This window comes from Manis javanica, chromosome 1, assembly GCF_040802235.1.
Source record: "Manis javanica isolate MJ-LG chromosome 1, MJ_LKY, whole genome shotgun sequence".
Lineage (NCBI taxonomy): Eukaryota > Metazoa > Chordata > Mammalia > Pholidota > Manidae > Manis > Manis javanica.
In genome coordinates, this window is record NC_133156.1 from 40,034,145 (window position 1) to 40,050,195 (window position 16,051).

At 42.4% G+C, this 16,051-nt stretch overlaps 1 protein-coding gene across 12 annotated transcripts in view; it reads right to left on the minus strand.

Moving 5' to 3' along the window:
- Positions 1 to 16,051, minus strand: part of EBF1 (EBF transcription factor 1) — a 372,669-nt gene that overhangs the window by 132,475 nt on the left and 224,143 nt on the right. For all 12 annotated transcript variants that reach the window (XM_017681188.3, XM_017681195.3, XM_017681196.3 and 9 more), the window contains one exon: positions 6,510 to 6,591. In XM_017681188.3, the coding sequence (XP_017536677.1) occupies positions 6,510 to 6,591 (82 nt within the window). The remainder of the gene's footprint in view (positions 1 to 6,509; positions 6,592 to 16,051) is intronic.

A 16,051-nucleotide genomic window follows, 5' to 3' on the forward strand; every position in this document is an offset into this window, starting at 1 on the left:
TTTCCTTCTTTATTGAAGCGCCTTTAAAAGTAGAATGAAACTGCAGAGGTTAGGCATGTGTTTTAAGAATCCTTTAATCATACCCTATAACACTGATTCAGAGCCTATGTGGGGTTTTGAGTAAATAACAAGGATTCTCCGAAATGGATAGAAACCACCCAAAAGAAGGGTAGAGAGTTGCCTTTTAATGTCATTTCCCATGTCATCATTTTTTTAAAAACACATGTGGGGGGTAATTTGGGATGAATGACCTGGTGGTTTCTCCTCATTGTCCCTTCCTCCCACTCCAAATGATAAATAAGTGAAATAAGGTGGCTCATCTCCTCAGATAAACATGACTTTGGGGCTTGTTCTCTGCTCAGAACATTTTTCACACTCTTCTCAGGACAGTTTATTCTTATCCTTCAGCCCTGAACTTAGCTGTTTCCTCCTCAGAAGTGTTCCTGGTCACCTACTTCAGAGCAGGCTCCTATCCTACAGTCCATGCTGTTACTCTCTCTCCTAAAATCCTGTTTCCTTTTCTTTGTAGCAATAGTTACAATTTGTAATGATTTATAATTATTGATTTGTATACATTTTAGCAATAATTATCTCCATCCATTTTCTCTTCTTCTTGGTCCATCCAACTGGACATTTACAGGCCTCTCCATGGTTATACACAACCACGTGACAGACATCTAACCAGTAGAATGTGGACGGAGTTGACAAGGATCATTTCTAAGATGAGGCTTTCAAGAAGTCCATGAGTCCCCTGCAGACACTCTTCACCCTTCAGCTGGCTAGATTGAGACAACCGGGTTCTGGGGGATGGTGGAGGCACAAAATGAAAAAAGCCCAGATCCCCAGATCACTCCATGTATAAGATCTTCTACCAACTTGTACCATGAGATAAGCAAGAAACTACCTTCTGGTACATATGAGCCTTGTTCTTTGGTCTATTTGTTACAGTAGCTAGTATTGTAATTGATAGATCCCTGACTAGAATGAAAGCTTCATTAAGGCAGTGTCATTCTTATCACAGTGTACTCACTACTTACCACAACAGTATCACTGAGTGCACATATGAATGAATGACTGTTTTTATCCTACATTTATATGCATTTATAGTCATAGGTATAACATTTATAGATGAATATATATTTATAGCCTATGGAAAAACTTTGTTGAAGAAATAAGATGAATTTGCAAATTTACACTTAACTGCACAAAATCTAGGTATCATGTATCTACTGTGATGACAGCTTGTACCCCATCCTTGTTTCTCCCCTTACCATCCGCAACCTGCAGCCCCAACAAGGAAAGCTATTGATAAGGACTTAAATCGTAACCTGGAATTGTCTAGCTCCTGTCAGTTAAAAGCCAGACCCATGACATGGTTTTATCAGTCCTTTGACATTAGCATCTTTTAGTGTCAAGATGAAGAAACAGGCTCATGTAGTCACAGTGAATTTCCCAGTCATGAGCTGTTTCCATCCCTCATTTATCCTCACCTTCTCCTTTGGTTCCCACTTCCCACCCCCACCAGAACTGAATGAATCCTGTATCCACTGTTGTATTTAAGCAAGTTTGTTATGTTAACCACAGCCTGGGGATCTCAGAAGAAAACATCCATTGTAAATTTTTAAAAAATGATTGTACCAGATTTTCTACAAGGCTTATTCCATAATGCCTTGAAGTATGAACACAGCCAAGCTCTGTGGAAAGTGATTAATTTCTTGAAAACACTAAGGTCACACTAATTGACATGACCTGTGTAATTAAGCAGTCTCTGTTTACACACCAGAAGCTCAGCCACTGCGAGGCTGAGTTTGCTTGACAGAATGTCTTTACATGTCGAGAGATCAACAACCTTTCTTATGTCCTCCTCAGTCACCTACATTGGCCCCTGATTGCTGTTCAGAGAAGACATGCTCTGGCACGGTGTACGAAGATCAGGCTGGCCTGGTAAGCATACAAAATGGGCTGAGAGAGAAGCAGCAGCCATGACAGCTGGAGAAAAGCCTCTTAGCAGGCAGGACAGCACATCGTCATCGGATGTCTCCAACTCTCGGATTTTCATTATAACTCAGAAAAGCCATATTGAGATGGAAAGAGGAGACTGGAGTTTTCTCACCCAAAAAGATAGTTTCTCACTTCCCCTCAGAGGCAACAGTGACATAAAAATATTTAAAACCAGCTTCCCAATTAGTACCATGAGAAAAAATGATGGAAATCATGCGTCTCATTCATAGGAAACCTTCAACCAGTGTCTCTGTGACACATCTCCGTCAGCCAGGACAGCTGCAGGGAAAATAAATCTTCCCTATCTTGGTTCCAGTCCTAAGATTTGGAATGATTTTTTTCTCAGGGTGCTCTGAGATGTCAGGGGCCACTTTATTCAGACTCCATCTAGGGGAAGGGTCTTTCTTGCCCTGGCAAACCACCCAGAAATGTGCATAGGTTTGAGGAAGCTCAAGGAGGCTTCTGAATCATAGCTTATTCTTCTAAGGTCCATACAACTAAAAACTGACTGAGCCCGGAACTCTGTTCAGAAACAAAGCTCAAGTTCTCCCTCTTCTACCAAACTCCACTCACTCCGCCCTCTGTTTGAGGGCTTCTTGTGGTGTTCCAGGGCCATTCATGCAGATGGTTTAGGCTCCATTAGGGCAGGACCCCTCTGTTGAAAACCCGTCCTTCGCTTTGCTGAGTTTCCAACACAAATTTGTAGGAAGCCACTGTGGCTCTTGGATGTGGAGAGACCTTCTTATTGCCTTGCTGGGAATCTGCCTACAGACTCTCACAACTTTCTGACTGTTCCACAGCATCAGATAACATTTGAGTCAGGCTGACTGGGCTGAATCACCACCATACTACTTAGTAGACGTGTGACTTTGAGCAAATTGCTTAACTTCTCTAAGCCTCCATTTCCTCATTGGTAAAAATGGGAATAATCCGTATCTGCACATTCTTAACAGGGACATTATGAAGAAAATATAACTCGTGTAAAATACTTAGAACAATACTCGGTACATAATAAGTTCTCAATAAGTGTTAGCTTTATCATCATCACTATGGCCGATGTCCTGAGATGTACACCCAGGTATACACATGCACATGCATGTTTATACACATGATATATGGAACATACTGACTATAGAGACAAATGAAGACATTCATATCCCCAGCACTTAATGCACTTAGGAATGAACCAAGACAGGGAACCCAGAAAGAGAAGCCAGCTGGAGGTAAAGGCAACAGAAAATGAGGAGGACAATGCAGTTCAGAGCTCACTAAGCTGAAGTTCCTGGAAATATCCAACAGGCAGCTGGATGGTTAGGTCTGACTCTGCACATCAGGTCTCAGGGAGCCTAACGCATGAGTTCTCAATGCCCAAATAGTGGTTAAGATGCTGGGGGAGAAGAAGATGCTCAGGATAGCCTATAAAACAAAATAAAAATATCTGGGTTGGAAAAGGAAACTTAGGGAACACCAATATTTACAGGAGAGCAGACGATGAGCATCCCTTGGTAGAGTCTGAGAGGGCGTGAGTACCATCATGGAATCCAAGAAAAGGATGGATTCAAGAATGATGGTGTGGCTACCAATGTGAAATGATACAGAGAAACAGGAGGAAAGCATCATGAAAGAAACAAGACTGAAGAGAAAAATTGAAAAGTTGAGTAAGGGATATTTGAGGTTTTACTGAAAGTCTACTGAGGTAATTCATCCATTCTCTGATTGCATAAACATCCACATGCCTACATGCATAAGACCATGTGTTAACTGTATAAAAGTGATAATTAGTGAAATGTACAAATGTACACAAATACAAAACAAAATGAATGAGTGTTCATTCTGCCATAGGCTCCTTCTATCCTCTCCCAGGAAGTAACAAGTGGGTGATGGGAACAAATCAGGTTACATCTGAGCTCCAGGAAGGAATTTGTCATTGTTGATAGAGATATAACTCTTCAACCAAAAAACAAGGTAGCTGCCCCTGAGGGGGGCAAGACCCAAGAGAGGCCCACTTACTTTAGAACCATTTGGAGAAATCATAGGAAAGAGGATTGTCAGGGTTCAGATAAATCACACACATTTGAAGGAGAGTATGGACCTCATGCTAGGAAGCTCTCATGCCTAATCAAACAGTGCATTCTTTGGGACAGTGGCACTGTCACTAAGAAGTCTATTAGAGATCCTCAGGGATAGGCCTGACCCATTGATTCTCAACCAACGGCAATTTCCCATCCCCATCCTAACTAGGGAACATTTGACAATATCCGGCGGCATTTGGGGTCATTATGTTCAGGGTTGGGGTGGTGGCTTCTCCACTGGCATCGATGGGTGGAGGTCAGTGACAACTGCCTAATGTCATACAATGCACAGGACAAATCTCCCCAACACCCCCCCAATAAAGGATTACCCAGTCTAAAACGTCAAATGTGCCCAAGTTGAGGGGCACACTGAACTGAACTAATAATGACCCAGTTTTAGTTTATTATAAAAGTATTTTCTCCAAAGGCTTACATTTATATTTATCATTTGCAAATTAGGTATGCATACAAAATGTTTCATATGTTGTGAAATAAGCAGAATCATCATTTGACTCCATTTTTCTTCAGCTGAGGAAACTGAGGCTTTCCAGAAATCTAAATTGTACCTCTTCATCTCAGTAGCCCTATTACTAAACAATGAACTACTATTTTGTCTGCAAATATACAGTTTTCTAGATAATCAAAAATAACAGACTGAGTTGGTTTCTCATCTCATATAAAAGCTACAGCCCTACAATTCAAGGCTTTTAGACATTTCAGTAGCAGGTCTATGAGGAAAATTAGGTCCCAGAATTCTTGTACAAATACTCTTTTAGTTTCTCAATGCCACCAAAGCCCATCTCTAATTTTGCTACCCTGAGAAGCAAAGCTGATCCTTGTATTCATAAGGCATTACGCCTGCCTACTAGACATGTTTATTAGACATGATTGGTTCATGCCTGGATATGCCTTGTTCCTAATCCAAGCTTGGTCAAAGGAGATACATGGCTCATCTCGAGGCCACAGCAAGCTAGAAATCAGGTCATGCAGAAACTCAACCTTATGTTGGACTTAATGGCATATCACATGTGCTGTTTCACCAGCAAAGCTGACCCCCAAAAAAGACAGAACAAGTCCCACATGGGAATGAGAGCACCCAAGTCTACCAACTCGGAGAAACATTTTCCATAAAACCAGGAATCCAGGAATTCTCTCCCCTCACTTCTGCCAAGACAAAAGGTGACAATGCCAGAATGATTTTACAGAAATACTCCAGACTCTGAGGAAAGAATGTCTTCTTTCTACTGAATTTGTTCTTTCATGAGACTATCTTACTTCTTCAAAAAATCACCTTGGAGACTAAGAGATCTTTACATCCAAAACTCAACATTCGGAATCATCCCTTCTGTTTTTTCCCACCAGAGAATATGCAGCTAAAATGTTTAAAGATCCTCTCAGAGATCATACATTTCAATTCACACTTACAACTGACTAACTATACCTAAGAGCTTAAAGAATGTAAACACCATGCTATTTTCATTGACAGACCATATGGGCAGACATATATGAGTCGTTCCTCTGATAGGGAAGCTAATGCTGACCATGCAAATGAATTAGCCATAAAATTAACTGGAGAGCAGCACACGACAAGGGTCTAGGACCTTGCCGTTCAAAGTGTGGTCCCTGGTACTGGTATCACTTGGGAGCTCATTAGAAACGTAGAGTTGCAGACCCACCTCACACCTCAATTAGCATTTTAACAAGATCCCCCGGGGATTTTCAACACTTAAGTTTCAGAAGCACCTTATCTAGAACTTAGCAACCTTTCCTGAAACCCAACTACCCTTCTGTGTCTTGGAAGTTAACACATCTGTTTTCTCAGCTTCATCCTTTAGTAAATGTGTAGTTATGAATGGTTAACATACTACTCATGCTTTAAACCGTAGCAAATCTGACTGACGCTTGAGAACATTTACCTGTGCTGTACAAGAACATTTCTGAAACAGAAAAGTCACACATATCACTCTAGATATGCTCTGCTTGTTCAGGGGGCCGTTTTTTGTAGATAATTACTGCTAACGATTTCTAAGATTGGAAGAGGATACCAGAAAGAAAGGAAGGAGGAAGGGGGCATAATTCTAAAACAAGAACAAGGCTCCTATTTAACAGTTGCCTACTTGTAAAACTTCAGGCAAAGAATTAATAATCTGTATGTACTTATCTCACCTGCAGTGGTGTAAGCCTGAAAGTCCCTTCAGGAAGCCTAACTGGGCGCGAAGGGTGCCATGGCCTCAGCCATGAACACAGGTGGGTTATTCCCATTTCTCATGATGAAAACAACAACTCCTAGACTGCAGAGACCTGGGGGACCAAGAGCCTCACCTGCTCTTCATCTCTGGGGAAACAGCTCTTACTCTTTATCTTCTGCCTGGCCTTGTTACCCTCTCCTGACATTCATGTTATTATGAGGATTTAAGAAAGACGAGACAGACCCACCTGGAATCTCCGCATGTCACGTGGGTTTCCTGCATTCTTTAGGCAATTTTGGTTACATTTGAGGAAAAACTTCAAGAAGAACCTGTGAAGAAACAAATTATCATGGTTAGCATTTAAGTTCTGACACAGAAGGGAAGAAAGTAGTAAGTCGCTTCCGGGTTGTTCTCTGCGTGTTTTCTGAAATATTCAGTCTGGTGTTAGAGCCAGTATTTTATTTAAAGCTTTAGTTTTTGTTTTGCATCCAAGCTGGACCTTTTTATATGAAGGGAATGCTCTCAGTGCTGCCAACAGATCTCACAAAAGAATTAAGCCCCCAAGGAAGTATTTTCAGTCAGACAGAGGGAAAGTCTTCACAAGCGAGGTTCCAATTTGGTATAATTGCCTGAGAATTACTCATGGTCCCCAGCAACGTGTAATTTAAGCCCCATAAATTCATAGATGATGAACAAGTGAAATACATGCTGGATGAATAAAGAGATGGCAAACACTTTTTTTCATAGCATCTCCAAATAAAATACCCCACTTAGTAGTACTCATGAGAAGTAGGCAAGATTCACATGCTGACTGAAGTCTTCTGACTTCTCAAATATTTTCTTTATGTTTTTCTTATACTGCCTACTGTAGACAAAATCTATTTGTTATTGAGTAAGAACCGCACTGCCTCACTGCACCCTTGGTCCCTGAATCAGTTTTAGAGTGACATCTATGGGTGTTACTTGTTGGGGTGACTAAAGGTCCCAGTTTGCCAGGAACAATCTCAATTTACACCAGCTGTGTTAGTGTAAGCTTTAATAGTATCCACTTTAACTCTCAAAAGTATCCTGTTATGGATGACAAACTGGATGGTCACCCTATAACTTCCTGAGTTATTTCTTATGTCACAATGGCTAAAGTCCATCGTGGAAAGGAAGCAGGCAGCAGAGGTGTCCCATCAGGGCATATATGAATTGGGGATGTTTGGGAAAAGAAGCATTTTAAAAACCACCTGAAGTTCTTCATTCCCTTCGACTTTTCAGGCCTGAGAATTTCAGCCCAAATATCTCCCAAAAATATCAGAATGCATTAAAATGCCAGTTAAATTCTTGCAGAAATTTTTTTTTCTTCACCTTTCTCCCACTTTAAATCTACACTGGAGTACTATTCCTACCTTGATGCACATAATTTATGATGCTGCATTCTGAATGTAGCTCTGAACACCAAGTCTATCAACCAAATAACACTAGGGTCCTCTGTACTGGGAACACAGCACAAAGACGGGCCAAGTAGAAGCAAGTTCTGAATACTAAACTGAGAGAAGTCTCAGAAGAATCTCTCTTCCCTGATCTCTTAAAATTTGCCAAGAGGGGAGTATGGCATGGGCATAACTCTTTGGAGACACAATCTGTTGGCTGCAAGGAATAACATTTTGAAAGGTAGACATCAGCCCGCAATGGCTCCTTCAGCATCATGCCATATTCAGCTGCCCATCGATGAAAGCGGGCCCTCTGAGTAGTCATTCGGCCCCACTTCCTGGTTCTCTCCACAGAAGCCAAAGTTTGTCAGCCTTTCATACAGGATAAATGACTTATGGCACACCACTGAAGCCCAGCTGTAAAACAAAATCTGGCTCTAATGCCCCTTCCCCAGCGCCAACACTGCCACTCCCTTGGGCAACCGGCCGTTCTGACTTGGGGAAGGACAGGGGTTTGAGGGGGTGGACACAGTACTAAGTGCCTTCACATCATTCCTTGCCTAGGTGCTTGGAGAAGGCAAGTGCTCAGGGGCCTTTGTGATCATGCATGGCTTTCAGAAACGGTTTAACGTGGTGGACCTCAGGTTCAGAACCGGCCATCTCACTGGGAGTCAAGCCTACATCCAAAGACACCTGGAATGTGAAAACTGGCTGCCCTTTCCAAGCACAGCTAGTTGGAAAGGCATACTTAAAACTCCCCCTCCAACACCCAGGCGAGGACTGATCACCACTGAGTTGACACTGAGGGCTAGTGTGGGATGGTGGAAAAGCTGCAGCCTTTAGCAGTACCCAGAATGCAGATCACATCCTAGTTCTGACAGGTACTGCTTGTGGGAATTTGGGTAAGTAGCTGAACTCCACAGCATGCTCTCCTTCTCTATAAACTGAGTGTAACAGTCACTACCTTAAAAGGCCATTGGAAAAAGTAGCTGCGGTGAGGTACAGTGCCTGGCACAGGGTCGGCATGGTGACAGGGCTGCACCCATAGTAATGGCTTCCATAAATGAGACACTTAGCTCGTGCTCAGCAAAGTGCTAAGGAATTCAGATGCCTTGTTCCACTTAATCCCCCTAAAAACCCTCTGCTATTAATCTCATTTTGCAGATGAGGAAACTGAAGTTCAGAAAATTAAAAAACTTTCTCAAAGTTTAGCAAATGTGAACCTAGAACTCAAACTCAGGGTCTGTGCCTTTTTTTCATTATGCTATAGTGCATTTAGTGAGAATAGAAGTCTTGCAGGACTGATGTGAACACCAACTGTACCAGCAACTGAACCAAGAGGCAACTGTACGGGTAAGAGTAAATGAGAGTAATCATACGGCAAGAGTAATGTTAGTGCCACTGTCTCCACATGGGCCGCGTGGGCAGAGTGGAAGGGGAGCGGCTGCCCTCCTTCCCCCTCCCTGCTCCCCAGGGTTGCTGATATTGATAATACAGGCGGCAGCCTGTGTGTGTTTTTAAGCCATTTGAGCCCAGATTCAACAGCCAGATTCAGGTTGTGTTAGAAGGAGCTGTCAGCATACCCTCTGGCATCTGCAAGTCAGACAACTGCTAGCCACCATGAGGGCGTCCATCTGGTGCCAAAATGGATTTTGAAAGACAGGCAAACAGGACACAAGCTCTGCCAGGGAGAAACAGAATCAAGGGAGCAGGGGATCTTCTGTCTCAGCGATGAGCAGGGACGAGGTGCCTGTCACCAGCCTGTCGTTAGCACAAAAGTTATGCCGGGCACACACTGGATCCCTGTTACCCTAAGCTGCCCTGGCACTTGGTGTGCTGGCAGAATTTCCTGCCCACCCTCCCGACAGCGGACTGCTTGCTGAAATTGAAGGCTTGACCATCTGTCGTGGGGAAGAGACAGCATCCACAGGGGCCTGGGGCCTCACACCAGTCCTTATGTGTGGCACAGACGCTCTGAAGGGCCCGTTCTTTGGGGAAAGCCAGCCCTGCCTCAGGGGGCCTCAGGGGTTGTTTCAAGCTTTCCCCTAAGTAAATGCCAAACGTCTGACCCTTTCGGATCACACTTTCTTAAAGGAGCTGAGAGGAGCTAGAAGTCGGAGTTAAAAATATCCCCCCCACTGAGAGACAGAGTTAGATGTGGCTCACAGATTTGGGGGATGATTTATCAGGCTGCTTTTAAGGCATTTGTAAGCCCGGGGACACGTGCTCATCTGCTGGCCTACAGAGAAGATCTGATTCTGAGGGGGCTTTTAACAAAGCAGAGGTGATTGGAACTCAAAGCCTCACTTTTGTCTAATGAATTACCACATTTTGTGCGGTGGGGGTGTCTGATAAATTGTCAGGAGAAAGAGCGTGGCAGCCTTACCCCACCCCTGGGACAGCAGGACAAAGCCCTTAGTGACCCTGTAGAGGCCCGAGTGTTTCCATGGGCTCCAGGAAACAGCCCACCCAGGACCAAGCTCCCGTCTTTTAGGGGGATAATGGAGGGTAGGAGCAACCCAACACCTTTCTGTTAATTTCCAATATGACTGATATCATCTTACGGTCATACAGTGTGTTAAACCTCTCAGAGCCATTATACCCCCAGCTTTATACTGAACCCTCATAAGTCCTATAAATCAGGCATGCCAGCCATTCTCAACCTACTTAAAAGGCAAGAAAACTAAGACTCAACAAAATTCAGATATTTATCTACAGTCAAAACTAAACTAATACCTACCCTACATTGGGCAAAAGGACTCATTATGGTATGTTATTTCCATGAATGATAGAACTTTATCAGTGACCTTAACCATCATTTACTCTAACTTTCTTATTGTGTATGTGAGAAAACTGAGATATCAGAAGACATGATGATACTCACAGTTATAATAGTTGTGAGAGCTAGAACTATAACTCATGGGTCCTGACTTCATGATTTTTCTAATATAATGGTAGCTTTTCAAAAGCCAACCCTAAGAGCTCAACCCTGGAGTATTGAACTTTTTAGCCTACCTGCTCCATCAGGAAAGTGATGGTCATAAAACCAAAAGTGACATCCTATTCCAAGTTGTGTTTAGGTTCATGAATCAGGCTTATGTGGGACATTAGCCCATCACTGAACATTAACTGAACCAAACACACACATCTGTAGAACAAAATTGTTTATTCAATGATTTACCTGTGTCATCCTTTACCAACCAGTAGATATTCAGGTATTGAGAGGCTTCCAGGTGACCAGCACAGTGCTGGATACCAAAGGTACCTCTAAGTTCCCCCAAAAGAAAAATGCATTAAATTAGCCAACAGGATCTGACACATCTATATGAGGATATGAAATAACAAAAATCATCTCTGCATACCCAGCACATGGCACAGGACTCAGAATCTAGTGGGTAGTTTTTTAAAATTATTTGTTTTTTAAATATTTATTTAATGAAACAGAATCCAGGACCTCCAAGAGGTAGAACTGAGAATATGCTGTAAGAGAGCAGTAGGCTATACTGGACAAGAGCTTGAGCTGGAGGTAAGATAAGCCTGGGCAAAGTTCCACACTTCCCTGAACCCCAGTGGTCTCATCAAAACAAAGCAATCATAGGATTTCTCTCTCAGGACTACCATGTGGCTTTCATCATAATCCTTGGTCTACTGTTTAGTTAATTGTGTGACTTTAGACAAATTATTTAACTTCCCTATGCCTCCATTTTCTCATCTGTAAAATGGAAAAGATAACAGGACTTACATCAGAGGGTCACTGAGAATTAAATGAATAATATATGTAGAGTGTTTACATAGTGCCTGGCTTAAAAGAAAAGATAATTATTTTCATCATCATTTATCCCTGGCAATTGCTCCCTGCCTAGAACTCAGAGATTCTCAGATACAGACATACTCGTCTCTCTTTGAATGTTATGATTAAGAAAAGAAGCAAAGATCTGTGTAACTGAGGAGAGCTATAGACTTCACGGAACAACCTACAAAAAGACCAAAATAAGAAACCAAGGGGAGGCAGTAATGACTACAGCAGCTTTGCCCAAAAGCCAAGACACATGAACGAGAGAGGCAGCAGCTTAAATCATGGAGGACTCCAGCTAGTCAGAACTGAAGGGCACACACGGTAAAACCGTCCATTAGGCAACAGCTTGTATGTCATTAAATATTATGCAAAGCATTGCAATAGATCTGGGCTGAGCAGGTTGAGTTTTTACTTCCCTCACCTAAATTCTGAAAAATCACGTTTGGATGTTTTCAGCTGCTCTCGTAATGTCCTGCTGGAAAGGAAAAGCATCAAGGCACACCCAAATGAAGACATAAAAGCCTTATTTGCAGTCTTAAAGCCCCCCCAAAGTTCCTCTGACTTATGCCTGCAGATGGTTCCGTGGCAGATGATCCTTTCCAAAGATATTCAGGACACGGAGACTCACTCTGGCCCAATGCAGGGGACAGCTGTGTGGGAACAACTGTGGGGTCCCTTCTCTGTGTGAAGTTCAAGCTGCTTCCACACATACTCACCAGAGGGTAGAGAGGGAGATGCCTGTGATCCCAAAGGCCTCTGGGAAGGAACCCCTTCCATTCACTGTCCCCATCACCTTTGCTTTGACAGTGAGGCAGAGAATCGCCTGACTCCATGACCAAACCTACTGCCCGATACAACCAAAGAAGACTTTCCAGGAGTATGAGGGTTCTCCCAAACTGAAAGCATTTTACCAGAAAGCAGCTATTCTGACCCAGAAAGCCTGAGCTGCCCAGGGCTGTGCCCTGTGGTCATGCTCCATGGAGAGGTAAACAAGAGTCCCATGGCCACAGTCATGAAAAACACATCTCCCTTGAAAACAGGGGGGCCAAAACAGTTAGAAGGAGAAAACTCCATTTTCAATGTCAACAGTTTTGGGTTCCTAGTACACAGAAGAAGTTGTAGAGCACAGCTCATGCATGTGAAAATATGATACCTGCCTAAGCCTGCCCGAACCCCAGGGATGCTGCTAGGGCTGGCTGTGCAGGCAGAGCTTGCAGAAGGGCAAAGGTTTCTCAACACTGGGCTGACCTCCCCTCCTTTTCTGACATTAAAATGCACTACTGAGAGAGGACGTCCTTGACTCTGTTAAACCCCTGCAGTTCTGTGTGAGATGTCAGGAAGGAAGAAGGGGGAGAAATAAGATCATGAGGAGGATTCTACACAGAAGAAAATTCTCTCCCCTTCCCCACAGTGGAAGGTGGAATGATGCCAGGCTATGGCACTATCTTGGGGATGCCAGGGGGAGAGTGTGTGGCTACCCCAATTATTGGCCACTGACTTCAAGGAGAGTTTACCTATTTTCCTAGCCAAGGCCCCTCATATCTTGGGCATTTCTGGAACAGGTGTTCTCAGCCTGAAGGGATGAACATGCTCAAGTTGAAAAGTATTAATTACCTCAGATCTCAGAGTTTGGCCTTGATGGAAGGACATAATTAATGGCAAATATTGAAAAAAAAAAAAGAAAAGGTGTTGGGATAGCATAGCAGCAGACAAAAGAATTTTAGTTTTAAGCAAAAGGACCCACTACAAATAGGTCTTCTCATGCTAGAAGTTAAAATCTGAAAGGCAAGAAAAAGCATCAGTATAGTGAAAGGGGAGAAGGGAGGACAAATAATCAGTAACCAGTGGGAAAAGAATAAACTGCAGTTCTTCAGGAATGACCCAGAGAAGGGAAGTCAGAGCGAGGGTACTGTAGTTTGACATTGCTGCATGGTTTGACTGGAAATTAAATGAGAAAGTATGACACGTCTAAAGAATTGTAAGCTTGTGTGTTGTAGAAAAGGCATTCATCTTTCAGGGCACTCTTTTACAAAGATTACTCAAATGCCAGGTATTCACCAAAATGTATTAGGGTACAAACACTGGCCCTAGGCAGACATTTGGAGTTATCCTAATAGTTTGATATGCAGCAGGAATGGGCAGATAGCAAACCTAAGTGTGTGTGTGTATGTGTGCATGTGTGTGTGTGTGTCCTTTTCAGGGCTGGAACCAGACAAAAGATGTATTTGTCTTAAACTGTTTCCATTATAAAGAACACAATCTGCAAAGAAACCCAGCACGGAGTTCCTGCAGCCAGGGGACAGCACCGGAGACAGGCATCAGGTCTTGAAACAACGGGTCACTAGTGCAAATCCTTCTCTAGGCTGGAAAAGATGCACATTACAGTGGCAACTTTGCTCCAGTAACAATGACCCAGTCCACAAAACCAAGCATGAAAAGTGAGTTAGGAGGAGCTTCAATGCCTCAACTTAGTAGTTACAGTGAACACATGGGTATACCATGTGCAGGGCCCTGTTCTGAGTGCTTCACATGTATTAATTCATTCACTCTTCACAACAATCCTATGAAGCACCACCTCTATTCTCATCTCAATGATACAGAGATGTTATGTAATTTGACCAAGCTTTCCTTTCCAGTAAGTCATAGAACTGGGATTTGAATATGAGCAGTTTGGCTCCAAAGCCCATACCCATTAAACCACATTTCTTTGTGTGTTTTATATATATATATATATATTATTCATGGGAGTATGATAATTGACCATATTTGGTTATACTCTTACCATTATTACCAGGTTCATTAAAAATTGGAGCTAAAGTTACCATAAAAAATTCTGGAATAATCACTAGAATATTCCCAATTATAAACTTTGACATGCTTCAGTTTTTCTCATAATCACTTTCAAATGCATTTTAACTACAATGAAAGCCCAGTGGGTGGCTCTGGTAACAAAGCCAAACCAAATTTGGAGAATGATGGCTGAAGCAAAACCAATGTGTTTGGGTCTCGGGTGGAGTCAATGAACATCGTCTTAAGGATTTATTTGGACTGTATGTAGATACTAGTTCCACAAGTCACTATCTTTGAATGTCTGGCAGACAGAAATCCATAGGTTGAAAATGAAAACCTTTTAATATCCCTCTGTTTAGCACATTTTAAAGCAGATTCATTTAGAACCTGATGTTAGAATTTCACTTTTCCTCCTAAGTACTCAAAAGGGTTAAATATTAATCTCCCCTCTGGAGGCAATAGACGACAGAGATCGATCAGGAAGTTCAAATCCATAGTAACTAAAGCATGTGGGGTTTCCTGGATGCTCAACTCACTATTTTTTCAAGGCTTTGTGAATTATAAACATTCAGTGTCATTCCTTTACTCAACCAACACATACTCCTGGAGAGCCTGTCATGTACTGATTCTTCTCCCTTGACACCAACTGTACTAAGATCACAATTACTTTGGTTCAAGTTTTTCCCCATAAGAAAACCAAAATGGAAGGAGAGCACTTAGAACATTTTTACTCTGAGGGTAGGATGACACATATGTGAGTAATTGCCAACGAAGGTTGAATACCCATAAAGTATTCATCTGTGGTGGATGTTCTGGAAGGGGCTGGATCAGGGAATCTTTCAAAGTGCCTAATAATGTCAAGATTCTACTCTTCCAGGTACATTGGTCCCCTGCTCTTCACCTGCCAATATTTTTGGTGTCAGTCTCGCTGAGTTACATCCTGTGCCCTAACCATGCAGCTTCCTTCCTGTCTCCACCATAGGCTGCATTCCTGGGCCTGACATGCCTTCCCCACCCCCACCCCATGCTGGCTTCCCATTCTCCTGCTTATCCTTGCAGGTGCAGCTTAAGTGCACTGCACCCATGACACCTGCCCACTTAATCACTTCCTCCCCTGCTCCTTACAGCTCTTGTCACACTTGGTCTTCATGTCTTGTATTCCCATCACTTGAGTAATTGTCACCCCCTCGATGACACTGTGGACACCAAGAGTGCCTTTCAAAATTTCCCACAGCCATATATGAAAAACATTAGCTTAAATTGACTGTAAATATTAATGGTAGTTAACTTTGAATTATAGCACAAATATTCCTTCTTCTTTCCTTTTTTAACATTTTCTGAGTTTCCTATGAATATCATCACTTTAAAAAAAATAAACAACTTTACTATTGCAAATATTAAAGAGAGTATTATCCAGTGTTGAACCTAGAGAATGTGGCCCCTATTTTGCGATGGACAAATTAAGAACTAAAAATGGGTGTCTTTGCCAGCCTTCATGCTCTAAGACTTACCACTAATTCAAATGAAAACAATTAATGGCTATCCATCTCACACTCTGTAAAATGTAGATCATTTGTTAGTTTTACATATGCAGAATTCATAAAAGTGTATCAACTGGGCAGATTCCATACCACTGATGTCCTCAGTTTCCTACTTAAAATTTCCTCAGTGTCAAAGTTTAAGATATAATCTCTACATTAAACTTGTCACTGTTTTTAAAATATTTAAACATAACTGGAAGGGACAAAAGGTCGTGGAACTGATAGTATGAAATGGATCTCCTGT